The sequence below is a fragment of the Oncorhynchus mykiss genome, chromosome 7 (genome assembly GCF_013265735.2).
Source record: "Oncorhynchus mykiss isolate Arlee chromosome 7, USDA_OmykA_1.1, whole genome shotgun sequence".
Lineage (NCBI taxonomy): Eukaryota > Metazoa > Chordata > Actinopteri > Salmoniformes > Salmonidae > Oncorhynchus > Oncorhynchus mykiss.
This window is the reverse complement of record NC_048571.1, coordinates 19,995,924-20,019,223: the sequence shown is the minus strand read 5'-3', so window position 1 is coordinate 20,019,223 and position 23,300 is coordinate 19,995,924. Positions and strand designations below refer to the sequence as shown.

General features: G+C 42.7%; 1 protein-coding gene across 1 annotated transcript; it reads left to right on the top strand.

Annotated features, from left to right (window-relative positions):
- The first annotated feature begins 1,544 nt into the window (after nucleotides 1-1,544).
- On the top strand, nucleotides 1,545-21,868 carry cfap221 (cilia and flagella associated protein 221). The gene is made up of 25 exons (XM_021608724.2): nucleotides 1,545-1,839; nucleotides 2,246-2,400; nucleotides 2,802-2,902; nucleotides 3,062-3,148; nucleotides 3,259-3,354; nucleotides 3,587-3,687; nucleotides 4,626-4,729; nucleotides 5,513-5,672; nucleotides 7,830-7,962; nucleotides 8,226-8,358; nucleotides 8,635-8,746; nucleotides 12,874-12,961; nucleotides 13,742-13,831; nucleotides 13,981-14,076; nucleotides 14,681-14,768; nucleotides 14,961-15,058; nucleotides 15,213-15,293; nucleotides 15,473-15,580; nucleotides 16,426-16,587; nucleotides 16,931-17,089; nucleotides 17,299-17,399; nucleotides 20,310-20,405; nucleotides 20,495-20,614; nucleotides 21,136-21,195; nucleotides 21,431-21,868. The coding sequence occupies exons 2-25, from the start codon at nucleotides 2,268-2,270 to the stop codon at nucleotides 21,564-21,566; spliced, it is 2,643 nt and encodes an 880-aa protein (XP_021464399.1). The 5' UTR covers nucleotides 1,545-1,839; nucleotides 2,246-2,267; the 3' UTR covers nucleotides 21,567-21,868.
- The last annotated feature ends 1,432 nt before the right edge of the window (nucleotides 21,869-23,300 follow it).

Genomic DNA, 23,300 nt, shown 5'->3' with positions numbered 1-23,300 from the left:
TTTTTTATGACTACCTCATCTCTGTACCCCACACAAACAATTATCTGTAAGGTCCCTCAGTCGAGCAGTCGATTTCAAACACAGATTCAACCAGAAAACCATGGAGGTTTTCCAATGCCTCGCAAAGAAGGGCGCCTATTGGTAGATGGGTAAAAATGTTAAAAAGCAGATATTGAATATCCATTTGAGCATGGTGAAGTTATTAATTACACTTTGGATTGTGTATCAATACACCCAGTGATTACAAAGATACAGGCGTTCTTCCTAACTCAGTTGCTGGAGTGGAAGGAAACCACTCAGGGATTTCGCCCAGGGGGCCAATGATGACTTTAAAACAGTTAAGAGTTTAATAGCTGTGGTAGGAGGAAACTGAGGATGGATCAACATTGTAGTTACTCCACAATACTAACTTAATTGACAGAGTGAAAAAAGGGAAGCTTGAACAGAACAAAAATATTCCAAAATATGCATCCTGTTTGCAACAAGGCACTAAAGTAATACAGCAAAGAATTTAGAAAAACAATGTACTTTTTGTCCTGAATACAAGGTGTTATGTTTGGGGGAAATTCAACACAACACATATGGAGAGGGCCAAGCTATGATCCATTATTGATGTAACTTGTTAAATCCACTTCAAATCAGTATATAAAGGTAAGGAAACAGGTTAAAGAAGGAATGTGAAGCCTTGAGACATGGATTGTGTGTGTCAATTCAAATGTGAATGGGCAAGACAAAATATTTAAGTGCCTTTGACCAGGGTATGGTAGTAGGTGCCAGGTGCACCAGTTTGAGTGTGTCAAGAACTGCTGCACTGCTGGGAGTTTCCACGCGCAACAGTTTCCCGTGTGTATTAAGAATGGTCCAGACCAGACATCCAGGTATCTTGGCACAGCTGTGGGCAGCATTGGATTCAACATGGGCCAGCATCCCTGTGGAACGCTTTCGACACCTTGTAGAGTCCATGTCCTGACAAACTGAGGCTGTTCTGAGGGCAAAATGGGTTGCAACTCAGTATTAGGAAGGTGTTCCTAATGTTTCCTACACTCAGTGTATAAGTATGTACCTCTTCCAAACATGCCCAGCTGTTTCAAACACACGCCTGTATTCTTACCTTCATGTACATGCCCAGTAGGATTCCAATAATTACAATATGCATTTTGTCAGTCACAAGCATTATTTACCAGTAAACTGTAACCTAATTATAGACTTGAATGAACTGTAAGCTGACTTTCGGTACTTAAAAGTCTGAAATAATCGTCCGATTCAAAGCAGCAAGCCATCAATCAGCATCCACTGGCTTTGTCCAAACCAACTGCATGTTTTGTTTGTGCAGTTCTTACAACTGACCTTTTTATAATAGACTAGTAACAAAGACAACATTATATGAAGATAAGCAGAAACTGCTTCTCCAATAGAAATCCCCGATAACGCTTGTAGGCGAAGTCATGGCGATATTGGCTCGCTAAACTCATGCGCAGAAATACCATTGGGTCTAATGGTCGTATCACGCTGAACTGCGCATGTGCATGCCGTCATATCAAAGGCGCTTGTTTTCACTTTCACGAGATTGTAGTAATACAATGTTCAACTACTTAATACATTGGCTTACACTAGGTTGTGCCATTAGATAAATTAATTACTAAAGAATAATTTTTCACTTCTGTCATCGACTTCTCAAACCCCGGTCTTGTCTGCTTGGACTGTTTTGCAAGCGTTCCCAGAAGTCTGGTGATGTTGCGCCTCTGGGTTTAGAAACTCTTTGCAAGTCCTAACCGCGTCCCACCCAGGCATTACTATGGCGACGAGTGTTTGGTGGATGTTCTGTAGGTGAAACAACAGGTACGTGCCGTTTTCAACCTTGAAAAGCACCGACATCGTGCAACGAATAAAAACGTGTGTTGTTTATGAGCTACCAAATCGAACCTATATTTTTTTGCTTACACACTAATATCTCCTGAAAGTCGCACGGTTGTCATAAAGTTTGATAACAAGCTAGCTAGCTGTTCCTCTTTGCTAGCTGCTCCTCTCTGCTGTGCTAGCTTCCACTTTCTCTTGCTAACCCGTCCCTAGGTAGTTTGCTTATTTTCCAGTGTCAACTGTAGCTGCACATGCACAAAGTTGGCTTGCTAGCTTTGTGTCATTTGGTTCTTCTCATTATCCCATGGACAACATTGCATCTTTGAAATGCAAGCATTTACATATCTGATGTGATATGAATTGTGATATTGTTTGCTATCTTCTTCAGCCCTGTTTTTAATGGAGAAGTGATGGAAGTGGCACACACTGCATCAGAGACATTCACAGACAGTCAAAGGAAGAAGACCCCTCTTCCACTGTGCCGACTGGTGGAGGACAGAAAAAGAAGTCCCTCTAATGTCCCTCATCACCTACTAGAGACCCGTAGGACCCTCACACTTTAACGATTTGATACAGCTCAGTCATATATTTAACGGGCTATATTCAGTCAAGAAGAAAATGTTTAGGGTAGTAGAGTACTAGGGCTAGTCCTATAATATGCATGCTCATGATGCTATCTGAGTTACCATTGACTACATTATACAGTGTGTGACTCCTCAGGCGTTTTGGCTTCTTATATTTTACATTTGAGTAATTTAGCAGATGTTCTTTTCCAGAGCGACTTACAGTAGTGAGTGCATACATTTTCTTTGTACTGGTCCCCCATGGGAATCAGACCCACAACCCTGGCATTGCAAGCACCATGCTCTACCAATTTGAGCCACCTGGGACTAAGCAGATGGTGAATACATATATCTCTTTTATATTATACTTATACCTTCCAGAAACCTATACCAAACTCAAGAGCAACAGTGCAATCGAAGCAGAACCCTCAGCACTTCACTTCAGTGGGTTTAAACTGGGGAAGGACTATCACAGGAGCCTGGTGAGTGAAGCAATGAGCTCCAGCAATGTGTTGACTGTTCCAAGAGAACAAAAGACAAAGCACTGACTTTTAGATCCATTGTGCAGTTATATGTACTTCATTTACCAGTACATTATACCTAGGCGTCATGTAATTAGTCTTTGTTTTAATCTTCCTCAGAAATTGATCAACATATCATCTGAAGTGATCAACGTTCACATTATCCCCACCCAAACAAAGCATTTCAAAACAAAATATTTAAAAAAGGTATTTGTTTCTTACTATTTGATGTCAAGTTATGCATTCCGTCTATAACCTTTGATTCGTATGCGTGTCAGTGTTGATGCTTAATTCCTCCATTTTGATAATCTGCGCAGCATCGTCTTGTCCCTGGACTGTCCTACACAGTGAAGGTACACTTCTGTCCTGACGAATGGCGCTACTTCTACGACTGTATTCGGATTCATTGCAAGGTTGGAATCCAGTGCTATGTTAGTTTCTAATCAAGTTTGCTTGCTGTCATGTCTGACAGTGATCTCTTCAACTTCTACTTCTAATCTATTCAACTGTCACTCAAAATAGGGATTTGCTGTGTTTATGCATCACATGTTGTTTGTTGTCAACATTTCTCTCCATAGTTGCTGCAAGGTAAGCCTGGTCCCAGATCTGTTTGTGCATTGCTATTCTCTCTCAATCTCTCTCCAGGGGGAAGAGAACTTACAGGTTCCAGTCCATGCCTATCCCATCATCGATGACTTGCACATCCCAACACACATCACCATACCAGCTGTCCCACTGGGCCAAAGGTGAGGTGAGGTGGACATTCGTGTCTCTCTGTGCATCCTTGCCTTTTGAATAGTCGTTCAACCCATCAATGAAACTTTCTATGTGAGTTGCATGGCCACTTATATCCCTTACAGAAAAAACGCATCACCTGTGAAATCATGTGTTTTTAGAACACTTCACATATGATCACGTTTCCACATGTGCAGTTTCATGTTATCACATGTTGCTTTAAATGTTGTTACATGTTATCACATTAATTTAGCATAAGATCACATGATAACATGTGTTATTGGAACACTTCACGTGAAATTAATGTATTTTTTTCTGTAAGGGATAGGCAACAACTACAGCCTAGTCTGCTAAGTGTTTGCTAAGTGCACCAGTTTCTGAATTAGCCTGCCAGATAAACATGATGAGTGGCAACAAAGGCCTGTTTGTGGAATCAACTTATTGTGTTATTATGGTCATGTAACGCATCACAAAAGTTTGTTTTTAATAATCTCTGTTGACACTAATGATGCGGTGAGCAGTCAATATATTAGAGTCCATTTGCACAGGTAGATGGCTAATCGTAGTTCTCTAAGCCGCATGCTGGGATATTTGCTAGGGTCAGTAGTATTTGTCTTGCATATTCAACAATCTTCAGTGAAAACAATACGCTTGGAAAGAGAATACTTCATAAATATCAAAATATAAATATTTGTAGGGCCATAGAGATATATTAATTGTTTACATTTTACCGATTGTGACGCAATGTACTTTCCATTATTATTTTTAGGAGGGCATTTTTATCTCTTGTTGAAAATGATTGTCTTTTGAACTGAGTGGCAGGCTGAATTTGATTTAGCTTTACATTGTAGGCCTCAATGAACATGTAGGCTGTTGTCCCTTTCTTTCTGGGACTGTGCGATATCTGTGCTTGTTATCTTTGACCTTTGACCCGTCTTTGACCTTCCAGTGTCAGCCATGTGATCCCTCTGAGCTGCAGCTGTCCCATTGACTTTGAGTTCCAGGTGCACATCATCCAGCCACACAAGGCCTTCTCTGTCCAGCCCCTGTCAGGTAACTCCAATCAACAGACTTGGTAGCACTTAGGCCACTGAATAAAGTCCTAATTACACCATTATGTTAGAGTCTTGATGACAGATGATAGAACAAGATAGAAACAACATCTCAGTCAGACAGACAGTGAGGATAACCCCTGTATTATTCTATCTACAGTTGGAATATATTCTGGGATTAATGTATTAAGCCCATGAGTCTCCTTGCCAGATATGTATCAATTTATTTTTTAGTATTTGACGGTAGGATAATTTCTGGTTTAATAATAAGGTTCCAGCTATGTTTTTGTGTTAGTTCCTTGAGGTGATTAGTTTAAAATTTGAACCACATAAAAACAATTTTGCTGGCTCCCAGACACCTAGACTCTCTATGAACTCACGTAATATGATTAGCTCATTACCCAGCCGACCTGTGATTCCTTAACACCACCATCATGTCTTGTGTTTGAATTACTGTGGAAAGATGCTGATAGTCTGCAACAGAGCCACCTTGACACAAAGCAGTCAGGACAGGGAACTGTGCTGTTTTGTCTCTGGCATTGATGGTGATGCTTTCCAGACAATGAGTGATGCTGGATCTCCGGGGTTATGCAAATAGCCTAGTACTCAGACTGGGTAGAGAGATCTGAAAAAGTGTCTCTCTATGTTTCCCATGGTTTGAGGGTATTGAAGTGTTGAGTTTAGGTAGGCCTACGTATTGTTTTCCTTTCAGAAATGCATTATTGGTCACATGTAAAATTCTGAGTTTGTCAAGACCTAGTCCTTTGTTTGTGTTTGATTCTAGGAGTGATTCCAGCCAATGGGAAGGTGGAGGTGACCGTCACATTCAGGCCGTTCCAGTATGACACGTCCCAGGTCACTCTACAGGTGGTCATCTCCCAGTTCAACTCCAAACCCTACGTCTGCACCCTCAGCGGGTCCTCCTCGCCCCGCCTGGCACTCAGGTATCCCAGAACTATTCTTAAATGTTAAAGGTTAATTCATCAAACACTATATTGAATTATGCAATTTTTACCAGGTCACAGTTACAATTATATACATATTTGATATATGGTCAGCAAAGTTCCTGTTTTCTTGGTTTGTATCACGTTATTGCTTATTATTTTCTGTCATTGTGAGTTCCATCAATTGATGCACTGAGCCAAACATATTTCTTTACTGATAATGAATGGAAAACATGTGATTGTTAAGTGGTTACAATATCCTTCTGTAAACAATGCTTACATACGTTTCATAGAGCGAGTGCTATTGTGAGAGAGACCAAGTGCTGCACGTGTACTGTATTGAAGCTCTCTGTCTGCAAGCTTTGAAATTAGAAATTGTACAAACATTTAGAGGGATAAAACGTAACCCTTGCAGAGAAGAACCATACAAGTGCATACTGTTCCATTTTCAGACATTCAAATGTTTCTCTATTTCTAAGTGTGTATATACCACATTAGGAATTTTACAGTTGATAGATACTTGAATAATTCCCCCCCCCAAAAAAGGTATAATGATGTATCATGTTAATCTACATTTATTGAAAATGCACGTACAGGTATATGGTTCTTCTGCACGATTCTAATTATGATGATATCCTTTTTTTCCATTGATTTCTGTTCATGACTAAATTCTTTGTTTAGTCCTGGGCTACAGACGCAAAACCACGCACCGTCACTTATACTGATAAACAGGTTGTTCTTGTTCTCGTGTCTGTATATAAAATATCATTTTTGATTCAGTTCCCATGAGAAAATGAGTGCACTCCATCACTGACAGTGGACGAGTTTTACTCCCCTGTGTTATGACTAAGGGAAGTTAATGATTTATCAAGCAAGGGAACTGCAGTCATATAAAAATGCATTGGTATCCAATCCATTCAATGTGTGTGCTTTAGATCAAATATTCCCATGTTTACTTCTCCCTGGACCCGCAAGAAAAGTTATGAAGATAAGATTTGAATGAGTTAATGGAAGAATCGGCAGATTGTAGATTTAGAAGGAGCACCTTCCTAATATTGAGTTGCACCCCCTTTTTTATCCTCAGAAAGCCTAAGTTCGTTGTGGCATGGACTACAAGGTGTCGAAAGCGTTCCACAGGGATGCTGGCCCATGTTGACTCCAATGCTTCCCACAGCTGTGTCAATTTGATTTGATTTGAAGTTGGCAGGATGTCCTTTGGGTGGTGGACCATTCTTGATACACACGGGAAACTGTTGCGCTTGGAAAACCCAGCATTGTTGTAGTTCTTGACACCCTCAAACCGGTGCGCGTGACACCTACTACCATAACCGTTCAAAGGCACTTCCATCTTTTGTCTTGCCCATTCATTCTCCGAATGGCACACATGTACAATTCATGTCTATATTCTCTCAAGGCTTCAAAATCCTTCCTTAACCTGTCCTCTCCCCTTCATTTACACTGATACCATGGGAAGATTATTGTTTATTTTGTTCAGCAAATATTGATAGGATTTATCTACTCTTATAATGCCAACAGCCCCATGTACAGTATCAAAGTCCAATTATTAGCTAAGTACACAATTAAGTTATTAATGGCAGATAAAGCCTGGTAAGTTATTAGTCAACTATGGCTATGTTGAGCTCTGGAGGTTTTCCAGCAGGCAGTCCCCAAGGTACAGTACTTAGCCCTCTCTCTTTTTTCTCAGTTAGCATTAGGTTTGGACCCTAGGCCTAGAGTGATGGAAACAAACTATTATTGACATTTTACTGCAGTGGGCTAAATCACGCAGGGTGTTTCTTGGTAGTCTTAAACAAATCTACTGTGAATCAGATGTTTACACCTCACACAAGTGGTTATGGGCTTAATAAAAGAAGACACCTGTACCATGTCAGGTTATAAAGTTGAAGTGTATTACATTTTGACTTTGCATCCCAATATTACAGTTATTAAACATCACAGAAGACTGAAATATAACAAAACCATTTGCCATAGAAACACCGGATTTTCAACAGGTGTTTTTAAATAATGTTTATTAATTATGAAAGTATTAAAACATATATTAGTAACATTCCACAGAAGAGGCCACTAGAGGGCAATTTGGTCATTATACTGCAGGAAACGTGCTACATGCATTTATTGGTGTTGTTTCTGACCCAGTCAACAGGAGAAAGACATGGGACACGCAAGAGAAGTTTTGTTTATTGACAGTCGAGGGCCTCCACCTGTCTCCTTGATACAGCCTCTGACCAAAACCAAGCAGAGGTCAATGCGGACACCTGAAAAGTCAAAGGTACCGCAAAGCATTTAACTCCAGCTGTACCAAGGGTGCCTTCCCAGAAAACCTTCTAGCTGACATCACACCTTGTTTATCTTGACAACCCAGCTGCACAGAGATGAAAAGTCATGCTAGAAATAAAGGACAATGGTAGCGACAGGGCTTTCCAGAAACTCACTCCAGTTCATTTAGCAGACTATGCTACGATGTCGATAATGAGGTAATAATATGAATATGAACATATCTTGTGTGTGATTGGTTTTGTATGATTTCAATAGACCGTAAGGGAGAGAAGAGAGAGTGATGTGAAGCTGAGCCTGAAGACTGCAGTTGATGTGTCCACCCCTGCTGGAGTGGTCAAGATACTGATACAACAGACTGATAAACTGAGCTCTAAAGAACTGAGGGAAGGTACCTGGACAAGTTTTACACCAGTAATCAACTTTCACACCAGTAATCAACTTTCACACCAGTAATCAACATACATTAGATTTTCTCTAAGAGATAAGAGAGTGTCATTCAAAAATCACTTAATGTAGATGGCTTGTTTGCTAGTGTGACTGAAAGCTCTCAGATGATTCAAATTCTGGAATGCTTCATTCATTGCCATTTGGGTCTGCTGCAGACTGTATTTGCTGTTACTAAGTTACAGATATATATATATATATATTTTTTTTTACAATTCAGCCATGATGTCCCAACCTAAGCTGGGCCTCCAGACAAGACAGATGAAGGAGGCGTTCTTTGAGACCAGGGTTCAACAGGACATCCAGGAGGAGAGAGCCAATCATCTCAGATGGTGAGGAACCATAATTTACACACGTTAATAATCATAAACAGTGTATTCGGAAAGTATTCAGACCCCTTGACTTTTTCCACATTTTGTTACATTACAGCCTTATTCTAAAATTGATGAAATTGTTTTTTTCTTCATCAATCTACACACAATATCCCATAATGACAAAGCAAAAACAGGTTTGAAAAATATCACATTTACATAAGTATTCAGACCCTTTACTCAGTACTTTGTTGAAGAACATTTGGCAGCGATTACAGTCTCAATTTTTCTCGGGTATGATGTTACAAGCTTGGCACACCTGTATTTGGAGAGTTTCTGTCACGCGTGCTCCCCCTGTCTGGTGTTCGAGGGCGTCAGGCGCCCATCATTACACACATCATTACGTTACGTCATCATTACGTGCATCAGCGCAATATGGGACTCACCTGGACTCCTTCACTTTGTTGATTGCCCCCTCTATATCTGTCTGTTCCTCAGTTTGTTCCCTTGTCAGCATTAATGTCGTTATAACTTTCATGTCCAGACACTGTCTTGTCTTGTTTCATGTCTGTTTATTAATTCAATGTTCACTCTCTGTACTTGCTTCTCATCTCCAAGCGTCTGACCTCACAGAATGCTGACACCAAAATTTGAAGCATCAGGGAGTTTTTGTTTTTTGTTTTTGTTGGTGATGTCGGGTCCGGGTGCCGCTGCCGGAGGAGCCTGGGGTGCCTCAGTTGGCTTGTTGGGCTTCCACGCCTTAGCTGGCTCAAGAGGTTCCCTTGCCTTGGTTGGCTCATCGGGCTTCTATCCCACATCATGTCTCACCCGGCTCGTCGGGCTCCCACACCCCAGCCGACTCTTCAGACTTCCACTCTTGAGCGGACTCGTCAGGTTCGCCCAGGTGGGAAGTCGGGTGGCGCCACTATGGGGGGGGGGGAGTACTGTCAAACCTGCTTTCGCTCCCCCTTTCTGGCGCTCGAGGACGCCAAGTGGCCTATCATTACGCACACCTGTCACTATCATTGCATGTATCAACGCAATATTGGACTCACCTGGACTCCATCACTTTGTTTATTGCCCTCTCTATATTTGTCTGTTTCTCAGTTTGTTCCCCGTGTCAGCATTAATGTTATGTTTTTGATGTCCAGACGCTGTCCTGCCTTGTTTCATGTCTGTTTATTAATTAGATGTTCACTCCCTGTACTTGCTTCCCGTCTCCAAGCGTCTGTCCTCACAGTTTCTCCCATTCTTCTCTGCAGATCCTCTCAAGCTCTGTCAGGTTGAATGGGGAGCGTCGCAGCACAGCTGTTTTCAGGTCTCTCCAGAGATATTAGATCAGGTTCAAATCCGGACTCTGGCTGGGCCACTCAAGGACATTCAGAGACGTGTCCTGAAGCCACTCCTGCACTGTCTTGGCTGTGTGCTTAGGGTCGTTGCCCTGTTGGAAGGTGAACCTTCGCCAATGTCTGAGGTCCTGAGCGCTCTGGAGCAGGTTTTCATCAAGGATCTGTCTGTACTTTGCTCCGTTCATATTTCACTCGATCCTGACTAGTCTCCCAGTCCCTGCTGCTGAAAAACATCCCCACAGCTTGATGCTGCTACCACTATGCCTCACCGTAGGGACAGTGCCAGATTTCTTCCAGACGTGACACTTGGTATTCAGGCCGAAGAGTTCAATCTTAGTTTAATCAGACCAGAGAATCTTGTTTCTCTTGGTCTAAGTCCTTTAGGTTCCTTTTGGCAAACTCCAAGTGGGCTGTCATGTGCCTTTTACTGAGCAGTGGCTTCAATCTGGCCACTATACCATGAAGGCCTGATTGGTGGAGTGCTGCAGAGATGGTTGTCCTTCTGGAAGGTTCTCCCATCTCCACAGAGGAATTCTTGAGATCTTTCAGAGTGACAATCAGGTTCTTGGTCATCTACCTGACCAAGGCCCTTCTTCCACGATTGCTCAGTTTGGCCGGGAAGCCAGCTCTAGGAAAGGTCTTGGTGGTTCCAAACTTCTTCAATTTAAGAATGATGGAGGCCACTGTGTTCTTGGGGACCTTCAATGCTGCAGACATTTTTTGGTACACTTCCACATATCTGTGGCTTGACACAATCCTGTCTCTGAGCTTTATGGACAATTCCTTTGACCTCAGCTTGGTTTTTGCACTGTCAACTGTGGGACCTTATATAGACAGGTGTGTGCCTTTCGAAATCATGTCCAATCAATTGAATTTGCCACAGGGGGACTCCAGTCAAGTTGTAGAAACATCTCAAGGATGATCAATGGAAACAGGATGCACCTGAGCTCAATTTCAAGTCTCATAGCAAAGGGTCTGAATACTTATGTAAATAAGGTATTTAAAAAAATATGTTTTAATAAATTTGCTACATTTTCTACAAACCTTTTTTCGATTTGTCATTATTAGGTATTGTGTGTAGATTGATGAGGGAAAAATGCATTATTCAATTTTAGAATAAGGTTGTAACATAACAAAATGTGCAAAAGTCAAGGGGTCTGAATAATTTCCGAATGCACTGTACAGTCATGGCCAAAGGTTTTGAGAATGACACAAATATAAATTTTCACAAAGTCTGCTTTCTCAGTTTGTATGATGGCAATTTGCATATACTCCAGAATGTTATGAAGAGTGGTCAGATGAATTGCAATTATTTGCAAAGTCCCTCTTTGCCATGCAAATGAACTGAATCCCCCAAAAACATTTCCACTGCATTTCAGCCCTGCCACAAAAGGACCAGCTGACATCATGTCAGTGATTCTCTCGTTAACACAGGTGTGAGTGTTGACGAGGACAAGGCTGGAGATCACTCTGTCATGCTGATTGAGCTCAAATAACAGACTGGAAGCTTCAAAAGGAGGGTGGTGCTTGGAATCATTGTTCTTCATCTGTCAACCATGGTTACCTGCAACGAAACACGTGCCGTCATCATTGCTTTGCGCAAACAGGGCTTCACAGGCAAGGATATTGCTGCCAGTAAGATTGCACCTAAATCAACCATTTATCGGATCATCAAGAACTTCAAGGAGAGGGGTTCAATTGTTGTGAAGAAGGCTTCAGGGCGCCCAAGTAATTCCAGCAAGCGCCAGGACCGTCTCCTAAAGTTGATTCAGCTGCGGGATCGGTGCACCACATGTACAGAGCTTGCTCAGGAATGGCAGCAGGTAGATGTGAGTGCATCTGCACGCACAGTGGAGGATGGCCTGGTGTCAAGAAGGGCAGCAAAGAAGCCACTTCTCTCCAGGAAAAACATCAGGGACAGACTGATATTCTGCAAAAGGTACAGGGATTGGACTGCTGAGGACTAGGGTAAAGTCATTTTCTGTGATGAATCCCCTTTCCGATTGTTTGGGGCATCCAGAAAAAAGCTTGTCCGGAGAAGACAAGGTGAGTGCTACCATCAGTCCTGTGTCATGCCAACAGTAAAGCATCCTGAGACCATTCATGCGTGGGGTTGCTTCTCAGCCAAGGGAGTGGGCTCACTCACAATTTTGCCTAAGAACACAGCCATGAATAAAGAATGGTACCAACACATCCTCAAAGAGCAACTTCTCCCAACCATGCAGGAACAGTTTGGTGACGAACACCAAAGGAGCACCTTGCCATAAGGCAAAAGTGATAACTAAGTGGCCCGAGGAACAAAACATCGGTATTTTGGGTCCATGGCCTGGAAACTCCCCAGACCTTAATCCCATTGAGAACTTGTGGTCAATCCTCAAGAGGCGTGTGGACAAACAAAACCCCACAAATTCTGACAAACTCCAAGCATTGATTATGCAAGAATGGGCTGCCATCAGTCAGGATGTGGCCCAGAAGTTAATTGACAGCATGCCAGGGCGGATTGCAGAGGTCTTGAAAAAGAAGGGTCAACACTGCAAATATCGACTCTGCATCAACTTCATGTAATTGTCAATAAAAGCCTTTGACACTTATGAAATGCTTGTAATTATACTTCAGTATTCCATAGTAACGTCTGACAAAAATATCTACAGACAGTGAGGCAGCAGACTTTGTGAAAATTACTATTTGTGTCATTCTCAAAACTTTTGGCCATGACTGTAGATTACCGTATCTATGATTATGTACTAAATGTCATAGGTCACTCAAACTGTACTGTAGATAAATCTATTTTTGATTAAGGCAAGTTCACCTTGGGAAGGACCCTGTCTCGACACAGACCAAAATGCAGGTTTTGGAGGAGAGAGATGTTGCAGATTATGAATATATGGTAAGATTTGTAACTTATCATGATAGTCATAATAATCATAAAACACTGTTGCTGTATGTTGTATATCCGACATGTTTCATGTTTTCCTCTGCTCTGGCTTTGTTTTCTCATCACTTGGGCAACCAGTTTTTCTCCGGTTTGCATACCATATTGTTACTATGTTTTAGATACACATTACCAAAAGTATGTGGACACCAACTATATTTAGAGTTTTATTGAGAACAGCCAGTAAATGTATAAGTAGTAACTTTTCCTTAGATATACAACATGAGGCTGTAATGTCAGAGGGAGCTGCTGCTATTGCTGTTTCTTCTAAAGGGGAACCGATGACAGATCTCTCTCAGGACACTTAACAGCACTTCCTCTCCCCTCTCTCTGTTTATTGGCTGTATTTACTGTGTTCTTTACAGGCCACCATTGTTTTTTAGAGAGGCCAACCACTCCACTTGGGGATTGGATAAACTCCTTTCAAGTGTTTTCTCTGGAATCTGGAGCTTAGGCCAGAAACCGAAACAGCCTTTAACACCTCTTCCCTATGCCTTCTGCTGATCTGTGTTTCATACATTTGATTAACAGAGGTCGTTTAGTGACCTTTCTAGTGTGATGATCAGTAACCTTAGATGAGACTTGAAGAGTTGCATTGGCTCCAAGAGCAAATGTCTAGGCGTTTGGCTTAGTGGGCTAATGCATTCTCCCGGGACTGATCCCTGTTAGTCACACTTGCTCGTATTCTAAACATGACGAACCCCTGTCTTAATTGAACGTCCGTCTTAATTCCAGGTTAGAAAAGGAGAGGTGAGGAAGGAGAGGGACTTTGCTAGAGGCCAACCTAAGCTCTCTACCAGACGGGTCCTGCGTAACACAGGCCAGGTAAGCATGTTGAAGTCAAAACGGACCTGTTTGCCTTTAAAATGCCATCAAATGGAATGGATATAGCTTTCCCCCCCCCGAGGATGAGAGCTGCTTGTTTCCATTTTCTTTTTCACAATCAAAACGTCTGTTCTGTTTGTACCTTCCAGGCACCGGTGGGCACGCCTTCCTTTCGCATGTACTCCAGCAGTCATCTGGAGATCAGGCAGAGAGCTCTGAGGCTCTTCCAGCAGGCAGCCCGCAAGGTACAGTACTTAACCCTTTCTCTTTCACTCTATTGGCCTTAGGTTAGGCCCTGTAGGCATAGAGTGCCTCATTCCAGCCCACTCAACACAATGGTTTTTCACTCACAAACCACAAGCCAAAACCCTGTGTGACGGTGTGTATACTCTCTATGATAACGATCTTAAGCCATGCCATAAGATGGTGTAGTAGCAGTTTTGTAGTGGGGCACAGTCCAGTCTAATGAAAGTAGTAAGAAGCTAAGAATAGACATTCCCTGTAGTATGTCTGGGATGGGAATTCCTAAGGTCAGTTATATTTAATGATGTGGCCTACATTTGAATAAATTCAACCAAATGCCAAACTGTAAAACCAGTATGTTATACAATACCTCATAGGCAGTTGGAAAGCTGACAATGTCCAAGTCCTGGTTCTCTTTAATATCATATTTCTCCCAAAGCATACTTGAAAAATATTTAGTTTTTTTTTAGTATTTATATCATTCTCTATTTGAGCAAGAAAGATGTGCTGCAACAGATGTCATACAGCACGAAGAGGGTTTACTTATAAACATGCATAACCTTTTGAAACAACACAACTTCTAAGTGAGTGCACCATGTGTTTCAGGTGGTGATTCAATGTCGTGTGAACAACAGACTGGTCTCGTTGAGGAGGCTGACTCGAAGCTTGAAGCGCCTTTCCACAGGAGTAAGAGGTATTGCGCTGTTGAGACCCCAAAGGGCAAACGTGTTCTCTATTTGACACAGGCATATGATCAAAATACATATCTGAACGATGCAGCACACGCATTTGTTGTGCCAAAATAAAAATCTATCTTAAAGTTATTTTACCCCCAAGTCATTGTGATGTTGGAAGCGAGCAAGATGCATGCATTTTTCTGTTTCAGTTGAGGAGGAGACCTTTCATCTCCCGAAGATCTCACCAGACAGCGTGATTCCGTTCACATTCCCTATCTTCTCTCTTCCTAACCAGTCTGATGAACTGGTAAGTGCAGTGCCCCTTGATAAAAATACATCTTGTTCTTGCGTGGACTACTTGCAAAGGAGGGACACTGATTTGATTTGCCCAGTTTGTATTTATTGAAATGATTTAGTGAAAATGACCATAACGTAGTGTTGGCCTTGTACTTTATGCCCAGGCTCCCAATGCATTGGGTGCCGTCCCTGTTAGGCCTATTGAGGTCCTGGTCAAACGACACACTCCATTCTTCAATCTGAAGGTACGTTTACGTGAGAGGTCTTTGCCTGAATAAAGAATCATTGATATTGCTTCTACATTGTAGCACTAACAACTAGCCATTTTTGCCTTTCTGTCACAGCTGATGATGACAGGGATTTTGCTTGGAAATTGTACAGTAACATGCTCACTTGTGTCCCATTACGTGTGTTGTTTTTCAAGGTTCCCCAGCACTACAAGTTAATGGGGTACCAGCCTGTTTCGGCCTTTGAGGCTGCCGCTAGCTACATTCCCCCAACCCAGCCCAGGACGCTATGCACTGGGGCACAGGTGAGCCAAGAGACAACTCACCAGCAACACTGTGGGACACTTACATTGGTGGTGTGTAATACACAGATCCATTTATACAAAAGCAAATAAATCAAAGTCAATCTTTTAAGCCTTTTATGAGATGATAAACAAGTGATATAACATAAACAATGAACAGCAATAACCCTGAGAACGGAGAATGGTTCGATTGATTACTTAATGGTGTCACTGTCAGAGACTAGGATCTGCTCTGCTCCTCTGACATCCAATAGCGTGTTTGTATTTGCTCAAACTGATACAGCAATAACCTCATTGTTTATGGAATCCAACCATTAAAAAAAAAAAAAAAAAAATGTTCCTATAGTTTCCCATGGTTGACAAGACCATGACAAGACGACCATTGACCACCCTTCTCCATAGCTCATGGTCCCCACTTAGCTCTCATCATACAAGCACTTACTCATTTATGGACAGCTCTCCATAGCAAACTCTTTACCACAACATGACTTATTATAGAAACATCTTACAACTGTCAGATCTGATCTTACTTTAGGACAACGTCAAGTAGGATTTTTGCAATTGCAGAACTAGAGCTTCTAACTGATTGGCCCCATCTCATTGATATGATTTTGATAGTATATCTCTGCTCTTGCCAGCATGGCTGTTATACAAGACTGATACATATTTTACATTTTTTTCTCTGCTGGATCATATTCATTAGGAAACACTGTAGGAAAACATTTTGTAACGGAAAACAAAAAGGTATGTTTGGTATTGAACATGTTCAGGTCGTCTCTCCTGTTTCAGTCTTTCCTTCGTTTTCCTAATGCACTGGTTGCTTGTGTGGTTGTGTCCCTGTCTTTCAGGATGAATTGTTGCCCAGAGTGATCCGTTCTCCCTCGGGGTGTGCAGTGGCCAAGCCAGAGGGCGAGGAGGATGTGGAGCAAGAGGACGAGTGTCCCAGTCTGAGCTTCACGGCCCCCACCGCCCTGCTGAAGCCTCCCTACGCCCACCCCCTCAGAATCTTTGTAAGGCAATATCACAGAATATGATAGAACACATGTATTTATTTATTTACAGTATATCAATGGAGGCTGGTGGGAGGCGCCACTGCTGTATATATATAATTGTGTTCTATTTTACATATCTACAGTATGGACCACATCTATGTCATATCTCTAGTAATAATGATTGGTGTTACTATCATGCATAGTGTTGGAAATGTTTTGTTGGAATCTCTGTCCTGATGATTCCCACAACAGCTGTTCCTTTTCTCAATAGTGGAATCATTGACTGGGCCTGAGAATATCGATAATTGTGAATAATTGTACACTGTTCATGTTCCATGCTGGACTTTGTTCTGCTCTGTAGAACCCAGCCCCCGGTCTCCATGCCTTCAAAGCAGACCCCCTCTACCTAGAGTGTGATCTGGAGTTCCACCTGTGTCCACTGCCCCGGTACACCATCCCAAAGCCCTCTGTGTTTGGAATGCACACCCCCAGCACTCAGAAGAAATTTTTGGACCGAACAGTAAGTCTCTTTCATGTCAACAGGAGTTATTCATTTTTAAAAAATCTTACATTTTTGTGTACTAGCATTGCATTTATATATAATTAAAATATAATAAAAAAATGATAGAATACCTTGAATGTTCCCACAATATGGACATTTGTACTAATTGAAACCAAAGCCGTTTTTACAACAATTACACTGTGTTCTTTATCCTGATCAAATTGCAGGATGTGATCCGAGGTGTGATGACCTGGAAGAAGTTCCCATCGGCTGCCCTGGCCGCTCTGTCCAACACTCCCACACTCACCAGTAGCTGGGCCCCGCGCGTGTAAGGCTCCAGTAACACAGGGCTGTCTACCATTCACACCACACATACAGCTGCGTAGAGAGACCGCTAAAGTGACTTAACGAATCATGATGTACTAACTCATCTATACTATGTGTTCTTGAGCAAACAGTACAAAGTATAGGCTGTTGTTCTTCTCACACAACTGAACACTTTTCTTATTAGCTTATCTTGTTTGATCATCTTGTTTGACCAGCCACGGTGTCATGGTACTTGGATGCTATGGTTAGGTAGATAGCACAGGAGGTTGGTGGCACCTTAATTGGGGAGAATGGGCTCGTGGGAATTCCAGGAGTAGAATCAGTGGAATGGTATCAAAAACATCAAACACATGGTTTCCATGGTTTCCAGGTGTTTGATGCCATTCCATTTGCTCTGTTCTGGCCATTATTATGAGCCGTTCTCCCCTCAGCAGCCTCCTGTGGGAGATAGTTAGGGTGGTTTGCTATTATATTCAGATTGTCCATTGATTACAGATAACTTCAATGAAGGCACTGCACGCAACCAGTAAGTTATTGTACCAACACAGCACTTAAAAAACCTCCTACCCTTCCACAGAGCATTTGACTTGACGAACGTGGAAAACCCTTTTGCTCCTTGGGAAGTACACTAAGTTATAAACTCAGCAAAAAAATAAATGTCCTCTCACTGTCAACTGCGTTTATTTTCAGCAAACTTAACATGTGTAAATATTTGTATGAAAATAACAAGATTCAACAACTGAGACATAAACTGAACAAGTTCCACAGACATGTGACTAACAGAAATGGAATAATGTGTCCCTGAACAAAGGGGGGGGGGGGGGTCAAAATCAAAAGTAACAGTCAGTATCTGGTGTGGCCACCAGCTGCATTAAGTACTGCAGTGCATTTCCTCATGGACTGCACCAGATTTGCCAGTTCTTGCTACCCCACTCTTCCACCAAGGCACCTGTAAGTTCCCGGACATTTCTGGGGGGGAATGGCCCTAGCCCTCACCCTCTGATCCAACAGGTCCCAGACATGTTCAATGTGATTGAGATCCGGCTGTTCGCTGGTCATGGCAGAACACTGACATTCCTGTCTTGCAGGAAATCACGCACAGAACGAGCAGTATGGCTGGTGACATTGTCATGCTGGAGGGTCATGTCAGGATGAGCCTTCAGGAAGGGTACCACATGAGGGAGGAGGATGTCTTCCCTGTAATGCACAGCGTTGAGATTGCCTGCAATGACAACAAGCTCAGTCCGATGATGCTGTGAAACACCGCCCCAGACCATGACAGACCCTCCACCTCCAAATCAATCCCGCTCCAGAGTACTGGCCTCAGTGTAACACTCATTCCTTCGACAATAAATGCAAATCCAACCATCACCCCTGGTGAGACAAAACCGCGACTCCTCAGTGAAGAGCACTTTTTGCCAGTTCTGTCTGGTCAGCGACTGTGGGTTTGTGCCCATAGGAATGTTGTTGCCAGTGATGTCTGGTGAGGACCTGCCTTACAGCAGGCTTACAAGCCCTCAGTCCAGCCTCTCTCAGCCTATTGCAGACAGTCTGAGCACTGATGGAGGGATTGTGCATTCCTAGTGTAACTCGGGCGGTTGTTGTTGCCATCCTGTACCTGTCCCACAGGTGTGATGTTCGGATGTACCGATCGTGGTCTGCCACTGCGAGGACGATTAGCTGTCCGTCCTCTCCCTGTAGTGCTGTCTTAGGCGTCTCACAGTACAGACATGGCAATTTATTGCCCTGGCCATATCTACAGTCCTCATGCCTCCTTGCAGCATGCCTAAGGCACGCTCACACAGATGAGCAGGGACCCTGGGCATCTTTCTTTTTTCAGAGTCAGTAGAAAGGCCTCTTTAGCGTCCTAAGTTTTCATAACTGTGACCTTAACTGCCTACCGTCTGTAAGCCGTTAGTGTCTTAACGACCGTTCCACAGGTGCATGTTCATTAATTGTTTATGGGTCATTGAACAAGCATGGGAAACAGTGTTTAAACCCTTTACAATGAAGATCTGTAAAGTTATTTTCATTTTTACGAATTATCTTTGAAAGACAGGGTCCTGAAAAGGGGACATTTCTTTTTTTGCTGAGTTTAGGCCATCCACAAACTTCCTCCAGCTGGCTCAGTGTGTTTGTGTGTGTCCACTTCTTCAAATCAAATCACATTTATTTGTCACATACACATGGTTAGCAGATGTTAATGCGAGTGTAGCGAAATGCTTGTGCTTCTAGTTCCGACAATGCAGTAATAAGCAACGAGTAATCTAACTAACAATTCCAAAACTACTACCTTATACACACAAGTGTAAAGGGATAAAGAATATGTACATAAAGATATATGAATGAGTGATGGTACAGAGCGGCATAGGAACATCTTCCAAGGATGTTCTTGCTGGCTTCATCTCTGCCTCCAGATCATTTGAATGGCTAATCCTAAACTGTAGCACATTAACTACAGATCCAGACCAGTGCAAGTCTCACAGACAGACTGATGAATGGAAACACAGTGATTTACTTAATATTTACAGGGTGAGGGGGGACCGGTACTCTGTTCCCTTGTGTAAGATCTATGGCCATGGTGCAGACTCCTTTCTGGAATCCATTCCAATGCCAGGGTTACTAAGAGCCAGCGCTATATCCTCTGCTTTGTTGAAGTAGTGTCCAAACAAGTCCAAGTGAAATGTTGCCTATACAGTTAAGGTAGGCCTCTACACCAAACCATAGGGCTGCCTGACGTGAAGATATTGGAAACATAAATAGAATGTGGTTCTGTATGTTTATACTCAGCTGTACAAGATGGGCTGAAGTTGTGTTTCCTGTATAAAGTTGAGATAATTGACTGACTCAACTCTGTGTACCAGTCCTTTAATGATCTACGAGTCTCTCACCTGACCGTGTGTTCCACCAGGTCTGACCCCTTCAACAGTGACATTCTGCCCACCCTGGCGCCCACAGCTCTGAATGGCCTTCCAGAAGATATGACAGAGGAGCTACTGGATGGACAGTAAGCACTAACACACGCTGACAGACAGATGGACTGAAAGTAACAGGAATCCATTTCAGAGGGTTAGTGTGACTGATGTGTTTTACCAGATCTGAAAGCACGGGAGTATCTCTCACACCTGAGATGATCCGAGCTGAGTTTCCCCTGCCAGAGAATGTACCTTCCACTCCCAGACAGCTGAAAGACGACAGCTTTAAAGATGACAGCAGGTATACTGTTCACACACACACACACACACACACACACACACACTGCAGGACTAGGAGCATCATGCATCTGTGTTTCCACTAAATTAACCTCTAATCCCTATGAGGAATACTGGCATTTAATTTAGCCTACAACTCAATCATTGTGTCTTCCCTTGAGTCCTTGCCAATTGTCATCAATCAATAACTTGAATTAGCATTTTTGTCACGCACTCCATTTTCTGTTTCTTCCTTCATGTTTGCTTTGTCATTATCTCTGTACATCTACTGACGGTGTGGCATGCTAATTGTTTGTAATTCGATTTGTCAAAAATCATATTATAATCAAATGATCTCTTCTAATTTGGCTAAAATAATGACGTTACATCAGCATGACGCAGAGATAGTCAAGAGACACAGAATTAGAACGCTGTTGCTGTACTACTGTCCCCTTGTGGCCAGGTTGGGATTGTAAAAGAGGATGTTAGATGAAGGTAAGATAAAGGTGGAGATAACAACAGCTCATTGTGCTTCTCCTCCACTAGTTCCCTGAGTCCCTGTAAAACTCCCCAGATGATGCCTCTCAGTACAGCAAACATCTCCAGGTGAAAACAACACAACACCTATCCCTTCCACTCAGCATCTGGTGTCAACATCAACTACTAACACAGACTCACGCACGCACAAACACACACACATTTCTTCCCCTCTCTCTCTCTCTCTCTCACTCTCTTTCTAAACAAAGACATATCTCTTTTTTATGTAATGGAAGATTTCAAAACCAAGAACAATAGGTATGATTATTCATATTTGTAAAACTTTTACTCATAACTTCTACAGGGAATCAAGAGAGCAGCAGCTGGAGATGTTTCTGAAGTCTCAGACCAATAGACTTGGTGCCAAGGTGATGGCGCGACTCAACCACCTGAATATTGTGGGCAAGGCTAATTCACCCTCTACACCAGAGAATAAATAGTGCTATATTTGTTATGAGGCACTAAGGTTGATGCAGGAAATGTCAGATTACAGTACCAACATACATTGCCTGATATATTTCATATAATAAATTTCACTGTAAAATATATCATTACTGTAGCTGCTAAGTGCTATTGTATAGTTACCACACCACTGATGCTGTGCCCATTGTCTTGCATTGACACTGACCAATTCATCCAAGGACATTTTCATTTAAAACAGTCTTTATGTACTTTAAAGTTTGGCTTCTTGTTTTATTTAATTAATGACAGGCCTTTCTGGCAAATAAAATCATTGATAAAGGAATGATTCCAAATGAATACCTGTATGTCACGGATCCACAGTTAAAGCAATCTCTATTGCACTCCACACTGCTCTTTCTCACCTGGCCAAAAGGAACACCTATGTGAGAATGCTATTCATTGACTACAGCTCAGTGTTCAACACCATAGTGCACTCCCAGCTCATCATTAAGCTAAGGATCCTGGGATTAAACACCTCCCTCTGCAATTGGACCCTGGACTTTCCGAAGGGCCGCCCCCAGGTGGTGAGGGTAGGCAAAAACACAAAAGCCATGCTGAACCTCAACACGTGCCCCTCAGGCGTGCCTGCTTAGTCTCCTGCTGCACTCCCTGTTCACCCATAACTGCGTGGCCACGCACGACTCAAACATCTTCATTAAGTTAGCCGATGACACAATGGATTGTGGTAGGCCTGATCACTGACGATGTTGAGAGAGAGACCAGAGACCTGGCAGTGTGGTGCCAGGACCACAACCTCTCCTTCAACGTCAGCAAGACAAAGGAGCTGATAATGGACTACAGGAAATGGAGGGCTGAGCACGCCCCTATTCACATCGACGGGGCTGTAGTGGAGCGGGTCGAGCGATTCAAGTTCCTTGGTGTTCACACATCACATAGTCCAAACACACCAACACAGTCGTGAAGAGGGCACGACAACTCCCCTTCCCCCTCAGGAGGCTGAAAAGATTTGGCAAAAAGTTCTACAGCTGCACCATTATCTTGACTGGCTGCATCACCGCTTATAATGGCAACTGCTTGGCATCTGACTTGTAAGGTGCTTACAGAGAGTACATCACTGGAGCCAAGCTTCCTGCCATCCAGGACCTCTATACCAGGCGGTGTCAGAGGAAGGCCCTAAAAATTGTCAAAGGCTCCAGCCACTCTAGTCATAGACTGTTCTCTCTGCTACCACACGGCAAGCGATACCAGAGCGCCAAGTCTAGGTCCAAGAGGCTTCTAAACACATTCTACCCCCAAGCCATAAGACTCCTGAACATCTTGTCAAATGGCTACCCAGACTATTTGCATTGCCCCTCCCCTCTCCACACCACTGCCACTCTCTGTTGTCATCTATACATAGTCACTTTAATTAACTCTACCTACATGTACATACTACCTCAACTAACCGGTGCCCCCGCACATTGACTCTGTACCAGCATCCCCCTGTATATATTGTTATTTTTTACTGCTGCTCTTTAATTACTTGTTACTTTTATCTCTTATTCTTATCTGTATTTTTTGAAACTGCACTGTTGGTTAGGGGCTTGTAAGTAAGCATTTCACTGTAAGGTGAACCTGTTGTATTCGGCGCATGTAACTAATAACATTTGATTTGATTTGACACCAGATAAGACATGAGAATTTCACCAGATAGGACAGACTGGCCCTAGCCCCCCCGGCACATAGACTATTGCAGCATAGAAACTCGAGGC

Bases quoted from the DNA above. Each gene is read 5' to 3' on its own strand.
- cfap221 (XM_021608724.2), top strand. From the start codon at position 2,268: ATGGAAGTGGCACACACTGCATCAGAGACATTCACAGACAGTCAAAGG. The intron at 13,832-13,980 runs GTAAGCATGTTG...TGTACCTTCCAG, and splicing joins TCCTGCGTAACACAGGCCAG to GCACCGGTGGGCACGCCTTC. The intron at 15,581-16,425 runs GTGAGCCAAGAG...CCTGTCTTTCAG, and splicing joins CGCTATGCACTGGGGCACAG to GATGAATTGTTGCCCAGAGT.